At 50.7% G+C, this 22,112-nt stretch overlaps 1 protein-coding gene across 4 annotated transcripts in view; it reads left to right on the forward strand.

Moving 5' to 3' along the window:
• Nucleotides 1-22,112, forward strand: part of DIDO1 (death inducer-obliterator 1) — a 54,182-nt gene that overhangs the window by 7,190 nt on the left and 24,880 nt on the right. Inside the window, exons 1-7 of one of the 4 annotated variants that reach the window (XM_082428266.1) lie at nucleotides 820-963; nucleotides 12,107-12,279; nucleotides 12,794-12,901; nucleotides 13,709-14,546; nucleotides 15,197-15,518; nucleotides 17,459-17,671; nucleotides 18,465-18,678. In XM_082428266.1, coding sequence (XP_082284392.1) covers nucleotides 13,711-14,546; nucleotides 15,197-15,518; nucleotides 17,459-17,671; nucleotides 18,465-18,678 — 1,585 coding nt within the window. In that variant the 5' untranslated portion in view covers nucleotides 820-963; nucleotides 12,107-12,279; nucleotides 12,794-12,901; nucleotides 13,709-13,710. Of the gene's footprint in view, nucleotides 1-819; nucleotides 964-12,103; nucleotides 12,280-12,793; nucleotides 12,902-13,708; nucleotides 14,547-15,196; nucleotides 15,519-17,458; nucleotides 17,672-18,464; nucleotides 18,679-22,112 lie in introns of those variants that run through there. The other 3 variants (XM_082428265.1, XM_082428267.1, XM_082428268.1) reach the window with 3 other exon arrangements.

Genomic DNA, 22,112 nt, shown 5'->3' on the forward strand with positions numbered 1-22,112 from the left:
GGAGCAAACCTAAAGACAATCAAGATGTTAAGAGTGCAGAATTCATCCTTGCAAGAGTCCATGGAAGCAGCCCTAATGGAATCACATCAACAGAAACAAGCTGTGTTGGATTCCTTTGAAGAAAACGGACAGTCTGAGAACCTGGCAGGCCGTGTGATCTTCAGAGATGTTTATTTAGAAGCACACCTGCTCCCAGGCCCCTGGTTCTCCCCCACGGAAGCACCTGGCAGTCCTCTGTAGAGTCACGGGTGGAGCTTTACTGCACACAGGGCACTTTTCTGCTTTTTGCCCAGCGGTTCCTGATACTAAGGAATGTGGAATGGAGCTGTAGCGGCAGCGATGGGGACAAAGGCCCTCGGCCGGGGAGTTACTGTCCTCGGGGGCCATTGTCCAGTGTCCCAAGGTAGCAGGTGTTTCCCCTCTGAAGTCCGTTTGTTGAGTATTTGGAGATGGGCAAGTGCCCTGCAGCCCTCGTGGGCAGGTGTGCCCGGTTGAGTAGGCGGGGGCGGCCCGGGCACTGAGCTCTTTGGCCCCGTGGGGAGCGGGCTCGAGTCCCAGAGAAGCTGGGAACGTAGTCTGGTGGGAAAGGAGCGATGCGCCTTGCTCCTCCATCCTCTTCCCGGCCCCTTCTGCCCCAAAGTGGGCCCGGGGTGGCCAGCCGACTGGAGCCGCGCCGCCTGTGCTCCCAGCTTTGGCCCTCTGGCTCGGGAACCGCGCGGCGCAGGGCAGGGGCGGGGCCTGGGTCGGGCTCCTTCCTCCGCCAGCCGCGCGGGGGCGCTGCTCGGGGCACAGCCGGCTCCTCTATCCGCCGCGTCTCGGTGGCCGGCGTCTTCCCTCCGCTCAGAGCGCGGGCGGCCCTTCTACCCCCCGCATCTCGGTGGCGGCGTCGACCCCGCCCGCCCACTCTGAGGCGTTCGGAGGAAATGGCTGCGAAATCCTGGAGGCCTACGGCCCGCGCAGTGAGTGGCGGCCGGGGCGCCGGGCGGAGGGTCGGCCGCTGCGAAGCCGCATAGGGACGGGTGGGGGTGGCGGCGCCCGAGCCCGGCCTGCCCGGCGCCGCAGGGCTCGCGCCCAGCCGCGCTCTGTTGAGCTGAGAAGATGGCGGCGGCCGCGCGGAGGGGGAGGGGGGAGGACCGCGAGGGCCGTGGGCAGGGTCAGGGGGGCGCCGGGGCTGCCGGGCAGGGCCCACTCCGCGGGGCCCGGCCCGGTCCGCCCGCCGCGGGCGTGTCCTCGGGTCTGGGTTACGGTGTGGACGGCCTGAGAGGTGCGCGAGCAGGACGCCGCCCGGTGACCCCCCCCCCCCCAGCGGCAGCGCAGAAGGAGGGCGATGCTTTTTCCTAGAAGTTCCCGGTCTCGCTGCTGGTGCGTGGAGGAAGTGATTCTGTTTCAAGTAACTGTGTAACGTAGGATTGAATCCCCCCTCTCCGTTTTTTGTTTTTTTGTTTTTTAACAAGTGTCTAGTTGCTCTGGACACCTTAAAGGAGATGAAGTTTCATTTTGGGGTTTTTTTTTAAAGTGTGGTTCTTTTCGCTTTTATTTCGCTTGATGGTTTTGGTTTCTAGTCGATTATTCTTGTAAAGAATAACATTACGATAGTTGTGTGATATTTGATGCTATAGGAAGCAAAAAAGGTCCCCAGAAAATCGGTTTCGCTCTTTTAAAGAGTATGTGCCTAGCCGTAAAATACGGATTTTTAGCTTTTATTGCGTGACTTGTCGATTTGATGTAGGACACAAATTTGTGTTACGTCTTATCCTCTGGTCAACCTCAGAGTAGAAAGGGGCTGCGTTCACCTTCCACCGGAGGTGTGCCCGGCCGTGCCCTTTCTGGCTCACGTCTTTGGGGCTCAGATCCCACGCCCTCATTTGCTCTCTTTTCTTTCCCCCTCGGTTGCTCCCCCGCCAGGTTGGAAACCCTGGAGGTCAGGGCAGGTTTTCTGCTCTGAATCCAGCACTTCAGTCAGTGAGCTTAGAGTTAGCTCAGGTGCTGCTGTTCTAAGGTCCTAAGTGGAAGATACTCTTTAATTCGTGTTTTGGCCTTAGATAATATCCATATAATTTGCACATTGGTGGAATGAGATTTGAACCTCCTGTACTTGGGTATTTTGCAGGAGGGAAGGGCGGATATTAAGATCTTTTCAGTGTGCTCACATAACCTCATTACCCATAGCTTGGTAAGCGGGAAGCTGAGCCTCTACTTGGCACCAACAACAGGTCACAGTGGGCATTCCACCAAGGTTGACCCTGTTCTGGGCAGTTGATGTGTGCTAATTCGTCTCAGCGAGTAGGATGCTTCTGTACCTGTTCTAACCTCCAAGAAGCCAAAGCACCTGTAAGGAGCTTGCCCAAGATCGCAGAGCTAGGTTCTAACCGGGCTGTTGGGCCAACCCCAGACAAATGTTCCACGATTTCCCCAGAGCTACGTAGTCCCTGGCTTCATGTTTCCAAGAAAGGTGCTTTAGGTGTGGATTTTTTTTTTTCAACATCTTTATTGGAGTATAGTTGCTTTACAATGGTTTGTTAGTTTCTGCTTTATAACAAAGTGAATCAGCTATACATATGCACACATCCCCATATCTTAGCCATGGATTTTAAGGAAATAAGATCTGTGACCTTTAGAACGATTCCTCATTGTATTCAACAAATATTTATTGCATCCTGTGTGCAAGCACCCTGGTTGTAGCAGGGACCAGAAAGGTGGCCTTCCCAGGCCTGGAGACGTGTATAATGGGGACCTGTGAGGGTCGGCAGCCACGTCCCTGGAGCCTGGGGCCCCTTTTTGGCACTTGAGGGTGGCGTGTATTGAACATATACGTCTCCACGTCTAGTCCTCTGCTTTCCCATCTTAACACGGCAGAGACGTCTCAGGTGTCGCCTGGGGAGGCCCAGCCCCAACCCTGTTGTGAAGCGGTCTGCCTAATGCATTTCCTGAGCGCCTTCTGTTTCCTAGCTGCCTGTGTTCTTGCAGACGTACGTTAACAGTTTAGGAAAAGGTGTATCTTTAATTTACTTCTGACTTTCCACCGAGAACTGTCTTCTATTAGTATTCGATTAAATTCAGGCTGTTTCAGGCGAAGCGAGTTATGCTCTGATAAGAAAGGGCAGAATTAAAAGTTGGGCAGTTGGCCACTCCCCTGATTGTCTGCTGTTACCGCGGTCACCATTTCTTACTGGCGAACAGTGCCCCTCCCAGCATGTATGCGTGTCACAATGGCTTGTTGAGGAAATGTGTCACTGGGGCTTGGACACGAGGCGCCCAGTGCTTCAGGTGGGCCTTCGTGTGAGTGGGGTTTGTCTTCTTGCTGAGGAGGGGAGGGATTGGAGTGGGGACTTGGCTCCCGTTTTCTTTTTGGAGGTGGAGTTGTGGGTCCTGCTGTTGACACTGGAAGTCTCTCTGGGACTGACCACAGGGTGCCTTATTGGTTCGGAGCCCCTTCCCTGGCAGCCCGCGGACTGGGTCTTTTTAATGTGTGTTTTCCAGATGTTCCAGGTCCTGATTGTTTTTTATTTCTGTTAACATGATGTGTTTTACATTTTTTATACACATGTTGCAAGCTACCAAGTGACTTCCGTTTGGCTCTTACGGAGCCAAGGTTGAATGTTTACAGGTCAGCTCACTGTTGTCCTTGGGTCCCTGCAGTTGGCACTGTGTCCAGTAGAGGCCTGATTTCCCATACACCTGGTGGCTTCAGGAAGTCCTTTAAGAAAAACGTTCCTTAAACAGTCCTTTTTGCATTTCTTCTTACTTAAATGATGGCGTCAGGTACAGTGGAAACCTAATGTTACTCTCTTTAAGGCCAGCATCGAATGATGTGTGTTAATTCCATTGCAAAGGCTCTGTGATTAACAGTTAATGGACACGTACTATTTGGGAAGGAGGAGGCCTAACGGTCTACATTGAGCTCCCTTGATCTTAAGTGCCCACACTTCCTGGAGTCTCTGGCTTAGGCCTTTTTTTTTTTTTTTTTTTTTTTAATTCCAAACTCTAATTTATCCCCCTGCCTGAGCTCGCGGGCAGTGGGATAAACTTTGTTTTCTATGCCTGAGTCTATTTCTGTTTTGTAAGTAAGTTCATTTATGTCAATTTTTTTAGATTCCACATATAAGTGATATATATTTGTCTTTCTCTGATTTCATTTAGTATAATAATCTCTGGGTCCATCCATGTTGCTGCAAATGGCAGCACTTCTTTTTTATAGCTGAGTAATATTTTGATGTATACATTAACCACATTTTCTTTATCCATTTCATCCGTCAGTGGACATTTAGATTGCTTCCATGTCTTGGCTATTGTGAATAGTGCTGCAGTGAACATTGGGGTGCATGTATCTTTTCAAATTAGAGTTTTCTCCAGATACATGCCTAGGAGTGGGATTGCTGGATCATATGGCAACTCTAGTTTTTTAAGGAACCTCCATACTGTTCTCTTCATTTTATTTTTTGAGTAGTATAGTTGACCCTTGAACAACATGGGTTTGAACTGTCCGGGTACACTTACACAGGGACTTTTTCCAGTAGTAAATACTACGGGACTACACAGTCTGCGGTATACGGAGGCCAAGTGTAAGTTATACACAGGAATTGGATGGGAGTCCAAAGGTCACCTCTAATTTTGAGGGTAAGTTGTTTTGTGAAGTTGAATAGGTAATTGTACGCATTTTAATAAGAATTGTTGTAGCCATGACTGTAAAACCTACTTAGTAAGTGTGATTATCTTGTTTGTAATTTGTAAAGCAGATGTTTCTCTCTTGAGTGTCAAAACTTAGGTGCTTTGGTTTTGTTTTTCATATGCTGATAGAGACACTCAAGAGGTATTTAATACACCTTTACAGCAGGAGGGTAAATGAGGTTCCCCCCCAACGTAAAGATAGCTGTACTGTGTTTGGGTTGCAAAGATGAGTTTATAGAGAGAGAAAATTAGGATATAAAGAAATATGAAAGGATATAAAGAAAGCAGAAACCCCAGAAATGGCACCATTTGGAAGCCCACTTACAGCTGTGGATGTGTTTGTGAACTTGGTTGGGGCGGGGCGGGGGTGGGGTGGGCAAGATGTGCTGGGAACTGTTACCTGCTGGCTTCGCTCTAGGGTGTGGGGCTCTTTCCATGGCAGGGGCTGTAGAGTTCATCATCCTTTAATTACAGTCTTAAGGAATTCCATCATATGGCTGTTTCTGGATTTTTTTCAAACTGGTCTCCGGGTGATGGACATTGGTTTGTGTCCCTTAGTTTAAAAAAAAAAGGCATGCTGGGAGCACCATTTTAAGCACACCTTCATTTCCCTAGTTATCCCTGGCAGGTCACAGTGAAGCAGTCCCGCCTGGCCGGGCGGAACAGAGATGCTGCCTGCTCTTTGCCGAGCACAGAAGGGGCTCTTGGTAAATATTTGCAGATTCCCCTATGAGGGCCTGTTTTCCCAGCTGCTCACCAGCAGACATTGTCATTTTACTAAATGACACAGGCTATTTATTATACTCTGGCACTTGACACGATGGAGTTTCACAGTTGTCCCCATTTCCCTGGGCAGCACACCTAGCTGTTAGGTTTGCAGTTGGGGTTGAAGGCAGGGACACTCTGGTGTGAAGCCTGCCTTCTTCCGTGGTGCTGCCCCTTGAGCCTCCCAGCCCCCTGTCTGCTTATCAGAGGACTTACCCTACTTGTTAGTGTGCGGGTGTGGTCATGCCGTGGTCAGCGGAGGAGGACACTGGTGGCTGCCTTGGTCAGGACTGGGGATGCTGAGCCGGCACAAGGAGTGGTCCCCCTGAGATGCCCCCAGTGCCCCATGGAGACAGGGCTAGGTCAGTGCTAGCCATTGACTCTTTAGGTTTGTTAGATTGTAATTTAAACAGTATGTGTTTTTAGTAGTAAGGTGGCTTTCTTCTGCACTTCCCCCACCCAGGCAGCAGTGGCAGGAGTCGGGGAAGTTGCCTCAAGTTGAGCTCTGCATGGATTTGTAAAAATCAGTACAGAAAATCCTGTTTTTATTTAATAACTGCTTTATTTAAGCTTGGACCTTCCCCACTGCCCCCCAAAGCTAGACATTGGCCTCTTCTAATCTCAGAGAAAGAAAGGAAGATTCCAGCTCAAGTATACAGTTTAATTCTTGACTCTTGCATTTCCAAGGTCTCCAAGCATTATTTTTGCCCCTTGGCCTGTGGCATGAGATGCAGCTCCACTCATGAAGCAGATGCTTGTGAGACAGCAGCAGGCCTTTGGTTTTTTTCTCCAACCATTTTTTTCTCTTTGGACTTAGGTGGCAGTCCTTCTGAATGCTGCAGTTTCACAATTGGTGCCTTCTCAGTCATCTGAGGAGAGGTGGGGAGGGTCTGGGAGAGCAGCCTCCTGGAGCGTCACTGTCACGGCCCTTCAGTGTCACTGGCCCATCAAGAGCAGCCCTTTGAAGTTGCCAGTAGTGTCAAGTCTGTGCTGTTGGCCATTCTCAGACTGCCCCCTTTGTACCTAAAATTAACAAGGACTTCAAAGGGCTTTTGTTTACGTTGTATCTATTGATATTTCCCGTGTTTGGCATTAAAAATGAGACATTTAAATTTACTTACTTAAAATAATAACATAAATAACACTTTATGGACTATGTTCCAAAACAAAAACAACTTAATGAGAAAGGTAGCGTTGTCCTAGGGGTTTGCAGCTCTCCTGAACGTCTGGCTTAAGCCACAGTAGCCGGATTCTCTTGTCTCCTTCGTCCTATCTCTGTCATTTGGCTTCGGAGAAACCACCACATCTGTGCCCTTAGTGTTGTGCAAATAGTTTGACCTTGGGGGGGGGGGCCCTCCTGAAAGGCCCCGGGGCCACACTTTGAGAATCTCTGTTCTAGGTCATGGTTAGAAATGCTCTTGTTGTTGAGAAATGGGAATTTAAAAAGACAGTTGACTCTGAACTTTAACACCTGGGGAAATGGGTTACTTTTAAGAAGATAGGCAATGCCTTTGAATTGGGGCAGGGGGCCCTCAACCACGTCCTTGCTTTTTGGGAAAAGCGTGGACTATCTGGTTAGTTTGTGGTCCCCAGTGAAGAGGGTTCAGTGCCCACGTCCCCCTGAAAGTGGACCGCCTGGAACCAGAGCCCCAGAGCACAGCCGGGGTGTGCTCTGGGTGAGGAGGCCCCAGGGGTCCTTCGGCCTGAGGGAGCGGTGACGTTTTGCCTTTACCGCAGGCTGTCCTCACCCACAGCCTCTCACTGGATCCTTACCAGCAGCTCTTGCCGCAGCGAGACACGGTGCGCCGGGCCTGCACTGGGTGCTACGGGTGACGCGGGGATCTGGCAGCAGTGCCCCCGGGGGTGCTGGAAGGGAGTAGCCAGCCCCGGAGCACTTGGGGCCCAGACAGACCATTGCGTATATGAGAGCGATAGGGTGGGCGTTTGGGGGGGCGGAGCGGGAGGATCAGGGTCCCTAGGAAGCAGCCCCTGAGGTGCCCAGCAGGGCTGACTGTCTTGGGGAGCGACTTACTGTGCCCAGGTCCCGTATGTGCCCCTCCTGCCGCCCCCCACTCTCACAGTCACACCCTCTGTCTTGGTTGGGGAAGGAGAGGGGAGTCTCCCATTTGGGGGCCCATCCCAGTGTTGTCCTGGGCATTTAGCCAGACCTGCCCCATCTTGCAGACTAGGTGAGGACAAGAGCCTGTGCAGTTCAGAGGGTCCCTAAGACCCTGGCGGCGGTCTTTGTCTTACGAGCACCAAACCCCAGGGTGTAGGATTCAGATAGTCCCTTGCCAGTGTTTGAAGCCATGTGTTCTTGTTCCCTGAGAGACGAGAGAGAGCTGCCTCAGTCCACTTGGGCTGCCGTGGCAAGGACCACAGACTGGGGGCTTTCACACAGTGGACTTGACTTCTCGCAGCTCTGAAGGCGGGAGGCCCGAGGTCAGGATGCCGGGGCAGTGGGGTCCTGATGGCAGGGCCAGGTGAGCTCTGGGGCCTCTTTTCCAGGGCAGGCATCCCATTCAGGAGGGCTCCGGGGGCACGAACGTGCAGACCACAGCAGGAGTCCATCCAAGGTAGCAAGCGGTTCAGTAGAGAACAGGGAAAGCCTCGTTTCTTCCTCCGCCTTAACCTGGAGGCATTCAGGTGGCTCTGCTGGTTGTTCCTGAAGCGCTTTTGCAGAGCTGCCCACCGAGGTCACGAGCCCGTGTTTTCACTCGGAAGTGGATGGAGAGAAACCAGAGTGCCCACTGCCCACCCGCAATGGGGGAGCTGGGGTCCCGGCCTCACCAGAACTTGGCCGAGGCACCAGTCCTGGCGAGCTTTTTAAGCAACAAGTTTTACTTTTTGTCTGCACAGACCTGTAAAGCAAAAACGCCTAAGAAATTTTGAACAGCAGGTGGTTCCTAGATTTCTCTCTCTGTAGTTACCGCTTGAGAAGCTTATCGTGCTGTGGGTCCTTTTGCTTCAGTGGAATATTAATAATGACAGTGTTATTCGGAAAGCAGCAGACTTTGGATTGGCCACCTGAAGAACTGCACTGCCACTTGTGCAGTCGAATCAGGATGAGCGTGGGGTCACTGAGAGGGAGCGCTGCCAGGTCGGCAGGATGTCGCGTGTCCTCTCAAATTCCTGGGCGTGCCCTCGTTAGTGACTGTCCCATTAATAAAAACGGAATTGTGAAAGAGGCTTTAATTGGGAAAGCTTGCTTTTTTTAGTACTTCAGAGAACTTTCATCATCTTCTCAATCCCTCCTCATCCCCAGCAAAGGATTTGTCATGAGACGGAAGACTCTTAACGTGAAATATCAGTAACTGTGAACTTTGGCCCAGCCTGTTAGAACCATAAATTGAGTTAGCAGAGTCCGAAATAATGAGGTTACGTTGTAGCATTGGATATAATTTGTGACCGAAATAATGGGGTTATGTTGTAGCATTGGATATAATTTGTGACAGGCAGGTTAGAATTGTTTCAAAATTAAAATTGTTACCTTTGAATATTGTTTCGGGGGTGTGAGATTCGGAGGACCACCCTGTTTTGCCGCTAGGTGGGCAGGGCAGGTGTGCACTTGTGTGTCATCTTTTTGAGAAGCCGCAACTGTTTTCTCGTGTTTGTTGTGCTGTGAAAATAGGAGCTTCATTGCGGTTATATATTACATTTTAAAGTATCTCAGAGAAATTAGTCTCCAGTCCATAGAACTAAACATCTTCAAATGGGCAAGATGCGGTTACTTACTGTCGCGAGCTTTGCAGAAGTGGAGCCTTCAGATTTACGTGGTTGTAGAGTCGGGCATCACTCACGTTGTTTGTTTGGGGAGCGTATTTTTGGTTTTGCTTTAAAGAAAACCACTTCTGGCAGCTTAATGTTTTTCAAGCGTTGGACAGTCTGAAGGGAAAATGAAATGGTGGTTTTAGAACAGTTTTGTGGAAGCAAATGTTTCCTCTCCTCTGACACTGAAGTGCGGATACGTGTGACTGCTTGGCGTGTATCCAGCGTGTTCTTGAGCTACCGGAAACGGTGTGTTTTGAAACCCTTTTGGAGGCTAAGAACTCAGAAGCCCTGTCCAGGGTCACAGTTGGCCTCGTGAGCTGGCCCTGCCGGGTCGGCGTTTGCACTGCTGGCACAGAGGTTCCTGGTAGCGCCCCTGAGGGGCCAGAGGTGCCCGCAGCCGGGGGCCCCGCTCGGGCCGCAGAGCGTCGCCGATGGACTGCATTTGTCCAGGTGGTGTGTGGCAGGCGTTTTCTCGAAGATGCACAGTGTGAGACTCGCGGAAAGCAGCTGACAGTATTTGTTACTGATGACAAAATTCCAGCTTTAAACGGAAATTAGCATTTTGAAAAGCTTTTATCTGCCACCCTGAGCTTGATGGCTTCCCAGTAATGAAAGACATTTCAGGAGATGGACGCTAACATTAACAGATGCGTCTCATGTCGTCTAATGAGATGTGCCAGCACGTGGACTCCGCATGTGTCCGACTGGCCACCCTGCACATAGGCACAAGATGTTTTCAGAGTTTGTGCGACGCAGGAGGGTGTGGAGCATTTATGGATGTGGGTGCGGATTCGTGTCACAGCTACTTTTCATGGAACTGCGGCCTGTCGAGGTTTGATGTGGTGTCAGGGAACATCCACGGTTCTGAAAGCCTGCTCAGGTGTAATTTTGGAAATACACATCCCACACGAGCAACCGCTCTTTGGGGTCCTCAGTTTTTAGGGGTATAAAGGGGCCTCAACAGCAGAAAGTTGGAGAGCTGCCTGGGAGGTGGTGGGCTGCTTGCCTGTCCTTGGGTGGCCTGGGGGAACCTAAGGTTTCGTGTTGGTATTTGTACGTCTGCTTAGGAAATGGAGCCGTTTTCAGCTGAGAGGACATTTGCACTTAGAAATGTAAAGATATAAAACTATCTCAGTGCATCATGTTCGCCTCCAGGTTTTCTCTTTCCCAGTTTCAGGGATGCCCGCCCACCATTCTTTTCCTCTGGGGAAAAGTTGTTACTAATACGGTGTGACCACCGTCTGGTGACCTGCTGTTGTGTGTGGACCCACATTTTAAGTTGTGTTAGGAACATAGCACAATTTTTTTTTTTTTAACTTTTGCCTTGATCATAGGGGTTTGTTTTTGTTTTGTGACCTGAAATTTTACATTAGAATTTCTGGGAAGAAATTATGAAAGCGATTTTGCAAATGTAAAATCAAAAAAATGAACCAGATTATCTAAAATGATATGATCTATTCTGAATAAAGTACTTCATTCCACTTAACAGAAATAACTGGATTTTCCTTTTCTGATTATTCAGAACTCAAATCCAGAGGCATGGGGGTTTTTTGCGGGTGGGGGGTTCAGATTAACATAAATTTTAAAAACTTTTTAATTCCTGAGAATATCGTAATTTCTTTGCTTTTATAAATGTTCACTATTGTGAACAGTTTCTCCTGAGAAGTTTCTCGTTTTGAGATGGGTTGACCGCATGTGAGAGATGTGGTGGCCATGGGGGGGGCGGGGGTGACCAGAGTGAGGTGGTCGCAGTCTCTTTAAAAGGAGGTGGGATGGAATGTTTGCTCTGAGGTCACCAAGGAGACCACAGTTACATGGGAGACTGTTGGAGCGAGGTGAGGAAGAGGTGAGGTGCGGGCAGGGAGTCTTGGGTCTAGAATGTGAAATGTGTTAAAATGTTAACACCGAGGACTTACCTAGAAACAGAGACACGTTTGTGGAGCAAACTAGGTATCATGATTGAATGAGGGCACAGGAGGAGAAACGTTCTTTAAATATGTAAATACACATAGATGAGCTGTGCCACGGTGATGTACAATAATCATAACATTAGTCCTTTGAAATCTTTCTTAGATTTTTAACTAAAAGGGTGACATAGCTATAGTGTTGAGAATTTGTAGGGCTTCCCTGGTGGCACAGTGGTTAAGAATCCTCCTGCCAAGTCAGGGGACACGGGTTCGAGCCCTGGTCAGGGAACTTAAGATCCCACATGCCACGGAGCAACTAAGCCCATGTGCGACAACTACTGAGCCTGCGCTCTAGAGCCCGCGTGCCACAACTATTGAAGCCATGCGCCTAGAGCCCATGCTCCACAACAAGAGAAGCCACCGAAATGAGAAACCCACGCACTACAACGAAGAGTAGCCCCCCGCTCGCTGCAACTAGAGAAAACCCACGCGCAGCAACAAAGACCAACGCAGCCAAAAATTAAATAGATTTAAAAAAAAAGAATTTGTAAATAACGACTTTCATGTATAATTTTTTTGTTCATGTTTTGTTCCTTTCTCTCTGTCTCTGGGTTTTTATTGACCTGGGTCCATCTCAAAAGTGGGATTGTAATTGGAAAGCAGCTGGTACCAATTACCAGTTTTGAAACCCTCCTTCCCACTGAGGCCTCTGCCCACCAGCTTCCTCCCCACCAGTGCGCCAGCCGTGGCCTGTCCAGCCCCCTGCTTTCAGAGTGTAGTCAAAGTATCTTCCCTTCTCTAAAAGCCCTTAAGGAAGCGGGGGACTTTGTTTTGTGTATTTTGTTTGTTGACTCGCCGAATGTCTTTGTAGGTCACGTAACGTACATTCAAATAAGAGATTGCTTGGAAAGCTTCATGCCTTTTTTTTTCTTAAACATGATTTTAGTTATAGTTGTTTTAAATCTTTAAACTATTTTGTTGTTTTCTTTTAGGAGTTTACTCCGTGGTCAGAGTCTCGAGATAATCTGCGTTGTAATCTGTGAATAGTGACCAGCAGCAGCAGTGTTTTCGGGGCTTGGCGCTTCCCTTGGACCCCGCAGTTGCATCAGCCAGGTTTTGGTTGTTTTTAGGAAGTCGGAAGAAGCGCCCAAGCTTCCGTGTGGGACAGGTAACATGGCAATAGTGTTAAACACCAGCAACACAATTTTAAGTTTGATGTCATGTTTTCTATTTCAAAAGCGGCATTATATGTAAAGAAACTGATGTAACAGTATTTGTTTGAAATGGTTTAAGCTTTAGCGCAAGATTTCTTGAAGAGTGTCTAATTGTGTGCTAAGAATCTGATTCAGAGCACTACTTTATTTTTACATGGGTGGTTTTTTTTAGTGCATTTACGATGATGTTGTATATTCTCTCTGGTGAGACCTGTATTTTGTAGAGGAGAGTCCTTCCTGCAGAAAGCCTTGGGTGACCAGGACAGTGGCGTGGTCCTTGGTGGCACAGGTGCTGATGTCACAGCTACTCCTGCAAGCTTCCAAGTGGCCTGGGAGAGTGTGGGCCTAGGCCCAGGGTGGGGGAGTTGCAGACCTGCACATGGAAATGGGAGGTGACAATACTTATGGGAACCAAAAAGAGAATTCAGTTGTGTGTGATTTTGAATTTTGTGTATTTTCTGTTTGAAGGTTTTAATTCTGTACCAGTCCTTCCCCTGGGATGGAACATGGCATAAAACCTGAGTCATCGTTAGCATTTAAATGTAATTGAAGCCTGCTTGGGAAAAAAATCTCAAGGTATATACTATCTTTTTCAGGCTTTTTCATTTTAAACAGGAGTGAAGTTTTCACAAACATGACCCTTTAAACAGTCTGTTAGAAAGAGGAGAGAAGAAATACACACCAAAGGTGCTGTCTGGCTCAGTATTTTCTCAGCGTCCCAATCGTCTGCTGCTGCAGACCCTGCGCGCAGAGCTGGGTGGGCCTATCTTGTGTCAACACAGTCGTGGCTCGGGAATCTGGGCAGCGTTCAGCGGGGGCTGGGTGTGGGTGTTCAGCGTCCAAACCCCCCATCTCCACGAGATCCCTCCAGCAGCGTGGTTGGACGTCTCACATGCAGCTCGGGGCTTCCCAGCGCTAGGCCCAGAGCCAGCACGGCCCTCTGTCCACCGAGCTCTGCGGGCAGAGCCAGGTGGGCCCCGCGTCTCTGTGCGGGAGAGCCCGAGGCACCCGCCACCTTGTCCTGTCCTGTCCTGGCAGCACTGCTGCTCGCTTCCTATTTCCCCGCTACCTCTTGTACAAACCCTCGTCCTCAGCAGTTGATAAATTCACAGATTTGGTTTGCTAGTTGTGTTTTTCTACTGAGCATTAGATACGTAACTGTTACAGTTTTCTTCAAGAATTCCCTTGAATCCTCTCACCGCACTTTAGGAAACGCCTTCGGTTTTTGTAGGTGGAGAATTGTTGCGATTCACCGTGTCTGGGTTTCCTCCGTGCAGGTGGTGCCCCTTCTCGTGCACTCTCGTGGCTGGTGGGTGCCGGTCCTGGGCCTGGACCGCAGCCCTGGCTGACACCTGGCGTGGTTTGGTTGCATTTCCCTGTTAGGTATGGACGAGAATGGTGACCCGAGTGGTGAGGACACACCCAAGGCCATCAAGCCCACCAGCAAAGAGTTCAGGAAGACGTGGGGGTTCCGGAGGACCACTATCGCCAAGCGCGAGGGCGCCGGGGATGGGGAAGTGGATGCCCTGGAGCCGCCGCCCCGGCAGCAGCAGAGCCCGTCGCTGCGTCGCAGCGGAAGGCAGCCGAAGCGGACCGAGCGGGTGGAGGAGTTCCTGACCACGGTACGGCGCCGGGGCCGGAGGGGCACCCCCGTGTGCCTGGAGGACTCGGCGGAGCCGGTGTCCTGTCCAGCGACAGATGGGGAGAGCGCCTCCGAGGGGAGCGTGGAGAGCACCTCGGACGGGAAGAGCGGTCCCAGGTCCGGCTCCACGGGTGCTAAGGAACGAACGGCCTCCTTGGCAAAGGCCAGAGGGGGTGGCAACGAGGATGACACCTCCGATAGCGACAGTGACGGGTTGACTTTGAAAGAACTCCAGAATCGCCTGCGGAGAAAGCGCGAGCAGGAGCCCACCGACAGGCCCCCAAAGGGCATCCAGAACCGCCTGAGGAAGAAGCGTCGGGAGGAGGACCCAGTGGAGACCATGGACGTTGAGGCAGGCGATGCAATGGAGGGCTCGCTGCCCGTCCCGCAGGAGCCGGAGGCCGACCTGGGGGCTGCATCCCAGGCGGCGAAAATGGACAGAGAGAGCCAGCTGGAAGGGAGGGCGGCCCCAGGGGGGAATGCAGAGGAACCCGGAGACGCAGTCCGACACAAGCCCGAATGTGAGGTGTACGACCCCAATGCCCTGTACTGCCTGTGCCGCCAGCCTCACAACAACAGGTGGGTCGTGGGAGGAGGGAGCGGCTGCCCAGGCTTCCGGGGGGAGTCCGAGCTGTGGAAAGTGCCAGAGAGGGTTTTCCATTCATCTTAGTTTAGAGAGTCCCAGGGTGGTGTGAATGAGGGACTTGTTCTCTTGGGAAAGACGAACAAGTCATTGTCAAAAAACAAAACCAAAAACGGGGTGGGTGGGCACTGCCAAGAGCCACACCCTCCACCGAGGTGGGGGCTGGCGTGGGACATTGGCCGCCTCGGTCCCACCAGCCACGGACGAGGTGGCCTGGACCAGTGGGGATCTGCTGTCCCAGAGAGCTCGCTGGGTGACGCTGCTCCAGACCGGCTGCGGCTGGGCTGTGGTGTGGACATCGGGGCAGCTCAGAGGGGCGGGGGGCGGGGGGCAGAGGCGTGGCTGCCCTTCTGTGGCCGGAGCTGTGGTGTCGGGCGGGTGCTCCTCCGAGGGACGGCGAAGCGCGTTTGCTTGAATGTTAGTGAAACTGAGAAGGGCACGGGGATGCTCTTTATTCTTTCTCTTCTCCCCACCTTTCTGTGTTAGTTTCGTTGTTTTCATAATAGAATGTTGAGATTTGACTAGTGTTTAAAATTGAGTTGGTCTCTCACTTTCCATTCGTGATACCTTTATTTTATCATTCCAGGTTTATGATTTGCTGTGACCGATGTGAAGAATGGTTTCATGGTGACTGTGTGGGCATTTCGGAGGCTCGAGGGAGGCTCTTGGAAAGGAACGGGGAGGATTACATCTGCCCAAACTGCACCATCCTGCAAGTGCAGGACGAGCCCAGCTCCGAGACCACAGGCACGCAGGACTCGAGGTCGAGACCTGCGGACGCTGACGGCACGGACTGTACAAGTATAGGAACTGTGGAGCAGAAATCGAGTGAAGACCAAGGAATTAAGGGTAGAATTGAGAAAGCTGCAAACCCAAGTGGCAAGAAAAAACTCAAGATATTCCAGCCTGTAAGTACCTGTCTCCCAAGGTCAGTGGTAGAGGTGACCATGGAGCCCTCAGCTGCCGTTAGCAGAAACATCAAGACAGAAGGGTTTGTCTTCTGAGATAAGTTAGCCTTTCCCAGGAGTGGCATTGTGTGCAGGGCTGGGGTCTGCGAGCTCCCAGGCCCATGCACCTGCTCAAGGCTGGCAGGCCGATCTATTCTCTCTCTATGTTTGTTAATCGTATCTATCTCCTATGCTGTTATTACTGACTTAACATTTTCCATAAGTGGACTCACTTTTTTAAGTCTTCCCTTAAGTTTTCTCATGAATGGATCCTGAGCTTGAAGTACATATATGAACAAACAAAATTGTTTTTGAGTCACGGGGGCACGTGTGCACCTGTGTTACCCGTCACAGCCTTGAGAGAACCAGTGGTCTTGTCCCTACCTCACAGCAAGATGCCAAGGCCAGCGGTGGTCGCCGCACGGCTCCCCAGGGTGACAAGACAGCTGCAGCTGGCACGCCCTCTGTGATGGTGTTCTCCCACTCACCAGTGCTTCTGCAGCTCTTTTTTCTCCTTTCCCAGCTCTGTTCACTCTTGTCTCCTGCCCAAGGGCCATGATTCTTTGTCATGGTTTCCGTGCATCTTGAGCGCTGTCTCAGGCTCTCATGATTGTCCTACTCAGAGCATGTTTCCACCCCAGGCCTTCCTTGAATTGGGGGCCCATGCTGCCCCCACAGCCCGTTCTCTAGCCGGTGTTGGCCCTGCAGACGGCTTTGCGGTGGCTGTGTCATAGCTCCCCGCCGTCTGCCCCTTGCACTGAGTTAGCCTCGAGGGCTGGACCATTTAAATTTTACTGTCGTGGGGGTATGAGGAGGCACCGAGTGGAAGTATGATAACTGGTAAGGAAGAAGAATTAATGGAAATGTAAGTCAGTAGGAAACGTCATGTTATTGCTGATGTGTTTGAGACTACACATAAACTTAAGTATTTCTCTGAGTAAAACTTGGGTTCTGTGGAGGAAAAACAATTAAGTGCATAATTTGAGATGCAAGATTTTGCTCAAGTACATTGGAGGGGTATGTTCATGTGTGTTGTTGGTCTCGGCCATCAAAACATGCTCGAGTGATCATGGACAGCTGTGTTCAGGCCTGGTCGTGAACCGGGTTCCTGCTGCACGGCAGGCGACCCCAGGCTTGTGTAGCAGCTTAAACAGCACACGTTTATTAGCTCAGAAGTCCAGGCCTGGCTTAGCTGGGCCCCCTCTGCTCTGGGTCTTACAAGACTGCCCTCCAGGTGTCGGTGGGGGCTGAGGTCTCATCAGAGGTTTGGCTGGGGAAAGATCCACTTCCAAAAGCTCTGACTTGGTTTAGCATGTAAAATATGTCCCGGGCAATTTTTGTGGCATGGTAATACCGAAAAGTTATCTGTTGTTTCTGAGGCCCACGTTTAATTGGGTGTCCTGGGTGTCGTCTCACAACCTTGCCCGCTGAGCCTTGGCATGGGCGCCTTCTCAGCAGAGCCAGCAGTGGAATCCTCTCTCTTCTGGAGGCTCAGTTCCTCTTTTAAGGGTTTTCAGTTGATGAAGTCGGACCCTTTGGGCTAACTCAGAATCCTCTCACTTGGGATCTTAATTTCGTTGGTAAAATCCCTGCCCATTTGCCCGATAAGGGAACCTACTTGTGGTGTGAAATCCCATTGTATTCAGAAGTGTGCAGCGTGAGTCCCGGGGTCCCCTTAGAGTTCTGCCCATCATGCGTGGCATGAAGGGCAGTTAAGAACTTGAGTGCCTTACTCAGGGGAGGTAGATTTGTGTGTTTTGAATAAACAAAGGTACATTTTTATTCATAATTTTTTCATGCATGATTAAAAGCAGTAATCTCGGTACCATAAATAGTTATGTTACAAAGTGCCATACCCACCAAAGTGGGTGAGTACACTGAAGCCACGTCTGATCCTGCAGGTCGTGGAGGCGCCTGGTGCCGCCAGATGCATCGGCCCTGGGTGCTCGAGCGTGGCGCAGCCCGACTCTGTCTACTGCAGCAGCGACTGTATCCTGAAACACGCCGCGGCCACCATGCGCTTCCTGAGCGCGGGCAAAGAGCAGAAACCAAAACCTAAAGAGAAACCCAAGACAAAGCCGGAAAAAATCATTCTTCAGAAATGTAGCGTTCAGGTAAATTGACTGAGACCAACCATGTGTGTAGTTGAAACCAAAAGCATCTGGAGGTTACAGGCTCGGTGGGTTGATTTGGAGAGTGTAGGGCACACAGGCCCAGACGGGGTGCAGGCACCTTCACACTGCCCTCCGCCTTGCCCACCAGTGTTCTCTTCAGAATTACAAATATGGGCAGGTGTTCTCATGTTCTCCTTCTCCGCCTCTAGCCGAGGGATTAACTGATGGAAACGTGGGAACCGGCTGCTGCGTGGAATAGCTCTCCACACACACGCCAGCCCCGCTGGGAGGAGAGCGGTCCCTGTTGGAGTCTGTGTGGGGAGTTGACGCGCAGGCAGCGGGGTGGCAAGTGGGTTCTGGGGTGCCGCACTGAGCGCCTGGTGGGGTACAGGGATGTCGTGTGTACGCCTGTCCTTTCTCCACATGCTGTTGTGTCTGCAGCTCCTGCCTGTCCGTGTTGCTTGGGCACGTTCTCACACAGGGCGCCGGCCCGCTGTGCTTTCTGCCTTGCTTCACTGCCTCACTCCGTGGCCCCTCGGTTATCCTGGCAGCCTAGCACCTCATCAGGATGCTAGGATGACGGGTTATTCTGTCAGGGACCTTCTCATCACTCGGGTGTTGATGCGGGCCTGCTGGATGTGGGGGAGGAGCCAAGCCCTCTGCTGAGCAGATGCAGGGTATTGGGCTTAGGATGGCCCAGGAGCTGATTGAGTTGTGACCCTCACTGCAGAGTGAAATGAGCAAAGGTTAATTTCTGACCTCGTTAATGATTGGGGCTTTACTGATTATCCAGGCAGGCATTAAAATCTCTTCTGTGCACAAGAGACTGGCTCCAGACAAGAAGGAGAACACAGCGAAGAAGGTGGCGGTGGTCCCTCCAAGGAGTGAGGTCCTCGCTAAGGAGCCGACCTGTGAGAGCAGCACGCCATCTTGGGCCAGCGACCACAATTACAATGCAGTAAAGCCAGAAAAGACTGCTGCCCCCTGGCCGCCACTGTTGTATAAATGTATGTATCACCCGGGGGGAGCTCTGGACCCTTCCCGGTCTTTCTGGACAGCCGTGCACTCGGGCCTGTCCAGAGCTAGGAGTTCTAGCCGTGTTTTCTGCTGCACCGGCAGAGATCAAAGCCCTTGCCCGAGTCGAGGAGACCTCCTGAGCCCCGCGTGCCCATCCTTAGTCTGTCGGGACTTCCTGTCAGTGTTTCCAAAAAGCTGTACCAGCCATGTTGCTGAATGTCTCACCTCTGCCGATTGATGTCTTTAATCGCTTTTCTTTATTATCAGGCTCTGGTAAGTATGTGTAGTATCTCCAGCAGAATCTGACAAGGGGGCGCGCTGCCCGGCACTGAAGGTCTGCTGTCGTCCAGATGTTCACCACAGCACCGTCACCGCCGTGGGCTCTCCACGCGGGGGCCTTTCCACACAGTCTGCTCCCAGCACACGTGACCCTCACTTCTTTGTATGTTGTGGGAACCTATTACTATTAGCACGGTAGTGTTGTAGCTGATTTTCAACTGAAGCATGATTTTCAGGAGTTATATTATTTTTGACCGAACCGGAATTTTTTTTATGTCCAATTCACATACTACACACAACATAAACACACATGCCAGTCTTGAAGGCCGTTCACCCTGCTTCCTGTGCTTGAAGGTAAGCGAGCACAGTGTCTCTCCACCTGGGCAGCACCCAGACCAGGAGTCTTGGCGTGCACTGCTGGGTCGTCCGCCCCAGGCTTCGAGTGCAGACAGACCTCTGCAATCCCAGATGAGACCATGCAGCTTGAATCTTCTCTCTTTCTTCTTTTTTTCAGCTCATTCTCCAAAATTAAATTTTAGAAATTTAAATTGCTCTGGGGCACATCTTATTCTATGATTAAGGTCATTTTGTGTTCAGTTTTTGTTTATGCTATCTTTTATACTCTTGCAACTTTTTTTAAAAGCACAAGAGGTTAAATGGCCCTAAATTCCAAGATTACAGCCATGTGCTGCTTCCTCCTCTCAGCCGGCTCTTTAGGCCAGTGGCCTGAAGGAAGGCTTCATGGATGTAGCGTGGCTAGAAAACTACAGAACTAGATGTATTTTGAGACTGTAAATGACCCAAGACCTAAGAAATGGAGTTGCAAAGCAATACTGTGTGTGTATATATATATATATATATACATATTTATTTTATTTATTTATTTTATTTATTTATTTTTGGATTTTTGGAGTGAGTGGTTAAATATAGAATTAACCAGTTACTGTATTAAAATGAGTCTCAATACACCTCAGGTTGTTTGAACCAAGAACTTCATGCTAACAATGTGTCGCAAATATCCATCAAATTATAGCACCTCTACACAGTAGCGCCTTTACAGGGGTTGCGAATGGACCTAAATATAAGCATCGCCCAGCTGAGAATGGGAGGGGAGCAGTCACGTTGGAATCCTGTGCTAAATGTTCTCAGTTGGTTATAGGCACGTGACAGAATAAAAGGAAAACCGAGGTGTAGCCACAAAACCCTGGGTGATTGATTTCAATTCAGCTAATTTCCATCTCTGTCGACCAGAATTGGGAGACTGCCCCCAGGCTCCGAGTGTGGAGTCAGATGTAGGGCGCACGGTGAGAAAGGAAAGTTGGCGGGGTTTGGGGGAGGGGTGGGTGCTTACTTATCCCCAGTTCTGACTTCCCGGTTTTTGAGGGAGATGGGGGTGGAGGGGCGGGGAGACGGGCCTCAAGGAGGTGGTGGCTCTGCTCACGGGCGGGGTTTCTCTTCCTTCTGCCCCGCCCTCTCTGCACACCAGCTCCTCACTGAGCTCCTTCCCAGCACATTTACGTCTCAGAACTACGTGGATGGATAGCCACAGCTTCTAGCCTGCAGAAGGGACATGCTTTTGAGCTAGTTGCTTCTGATCATTTTTTGTTACCCCAGAAATGTCATCTTCCCAAAAGATGATTGGGAGGAGTGTAAAAAGGTCGCTGGTAAACACCCGACTTCAGCCTCGGTGAGTAGCAGCTGTGCCTCTGCCTCTTCCCCAAACCATTACTTGACGGTGGCAGTGGCTGTGGACCTTCCCCGGGTCCCTACACACAGGCACAATGGGAGGGGGCCCCTCGCACACACTCAGCAGAACCCTGCGTCCCCACCAGGGCCCCCACCTGCCTCCCTGGCTGCAGAGCGTGATATTTTTCTGGGTGCAGGTGATGCCGGGACAGCTCTTAGGAGGGGGCGTTTTCCACGTTGACCTGGATTCAGGTCAAGTCTCGGGTAGGTCCTTGGGCAGCCAATGTGCTGCCCCTGGAGGTGCTCTGCCCCCCACCCCCCCTTCTCCCAGGCCATTGGCACTGGCCTTGGGTTGTGGGTTCAGGGCAGCCCTTCGTGAGCATCATGGGCAAGACCTTGCTACACAGAGGCTCTGACCTGCTTCTCTCGTGGGACAGTCAGTAGATCCTTCAGGTCCTCAGGGTGATGGGATTAACATGTACTTGTTCTCTGATGAGTTTGTTTTTTTTTTAATTGTTTTTCAGAGTTTCTGAAAACAAAAACAGTGTAACTTATGGAAACAATTGCTATTTTATTTCCCCCCAGGTCACTGTTTCTTACTTCTCCTCATGGTTCCTCTTCATTTCCTCTTCATCGCCTCTCATTACTGTCCAGGCACAGGCACGAAGAGGGCTGAAAATGTTCTTCTGAAGTGTCCCTGGTTTGTTAGGGGTTGGAAGTGGAATTGTGACAGGCATAGGCACATTTCCCCATGTTTGGGGCTCCCTAAATGGCCCTGAGATGATTTAAAACTCTGGGGACCTGAACAAATTTTGACTGGAAAATCAGATTTCTGCAGTTTCATATAGCTTTGAGAATTGAAATGGGGACCCCTGGCAGAACCTGTGCACTCAGGTCCAGTGATACGTTAGCATCCTGCCCCAATGCAAGCGTTGCCCCCTGGTCCCCGTGTGCCACATGTCCGGTCCCCGTGCTGTGGCGAAGTGGATCTGGGGACGCGGGTTTCCCAGGGATTGGTGGTGTGGGTTCCGGGAGCACGCTTCACAGGTAGTAAGAGAAGACAAGTCCCCACGGTGAGATTGGGGGGGGGGGGGCGGCGCCTGGGACCCAGGGGTGTTTGGTAGAAATGGAACGCTCGGAGAGGCATGTCTTATCAGCTGCACGAGCTGTTTTTATCTGTTTTTTCCAGATCTTCAGTGGCAAAAAAATGTGGGTGGGGACAAAGCAGCCTTGTACATCTCACCAATCTCCTCCCGCCATTTGGAGAGAGAACCGTAACTTGTCCTGATAAGGATTTACCTTGACAGCTGTTTTGAAAGTTATCCAAATAGCTGAAATTTTCTTGGTCATTGACATTCTCTCGTATTTAAGTGTTTTACTTTTTACAGGTTTTTTTTAAATAGCCAACTGTTCAGAAAATTAGTACAGGGAAGGTTTCGCATGTACATGTACTTTTTCT

Source organism: Balaenoptera physalus (genome assembly GCF_965194825.1).
Source record: "Balaenoptera physalus genome assembly, chromosome: 16".
NCBI classification, from domain to species: domain Eukaryota; kingdom Metazoa; phylum Chordata; class Mammalia; order Artiodactyla; family Balaenopteridae; genus Balaenoptera; species Balaenoptera physalus.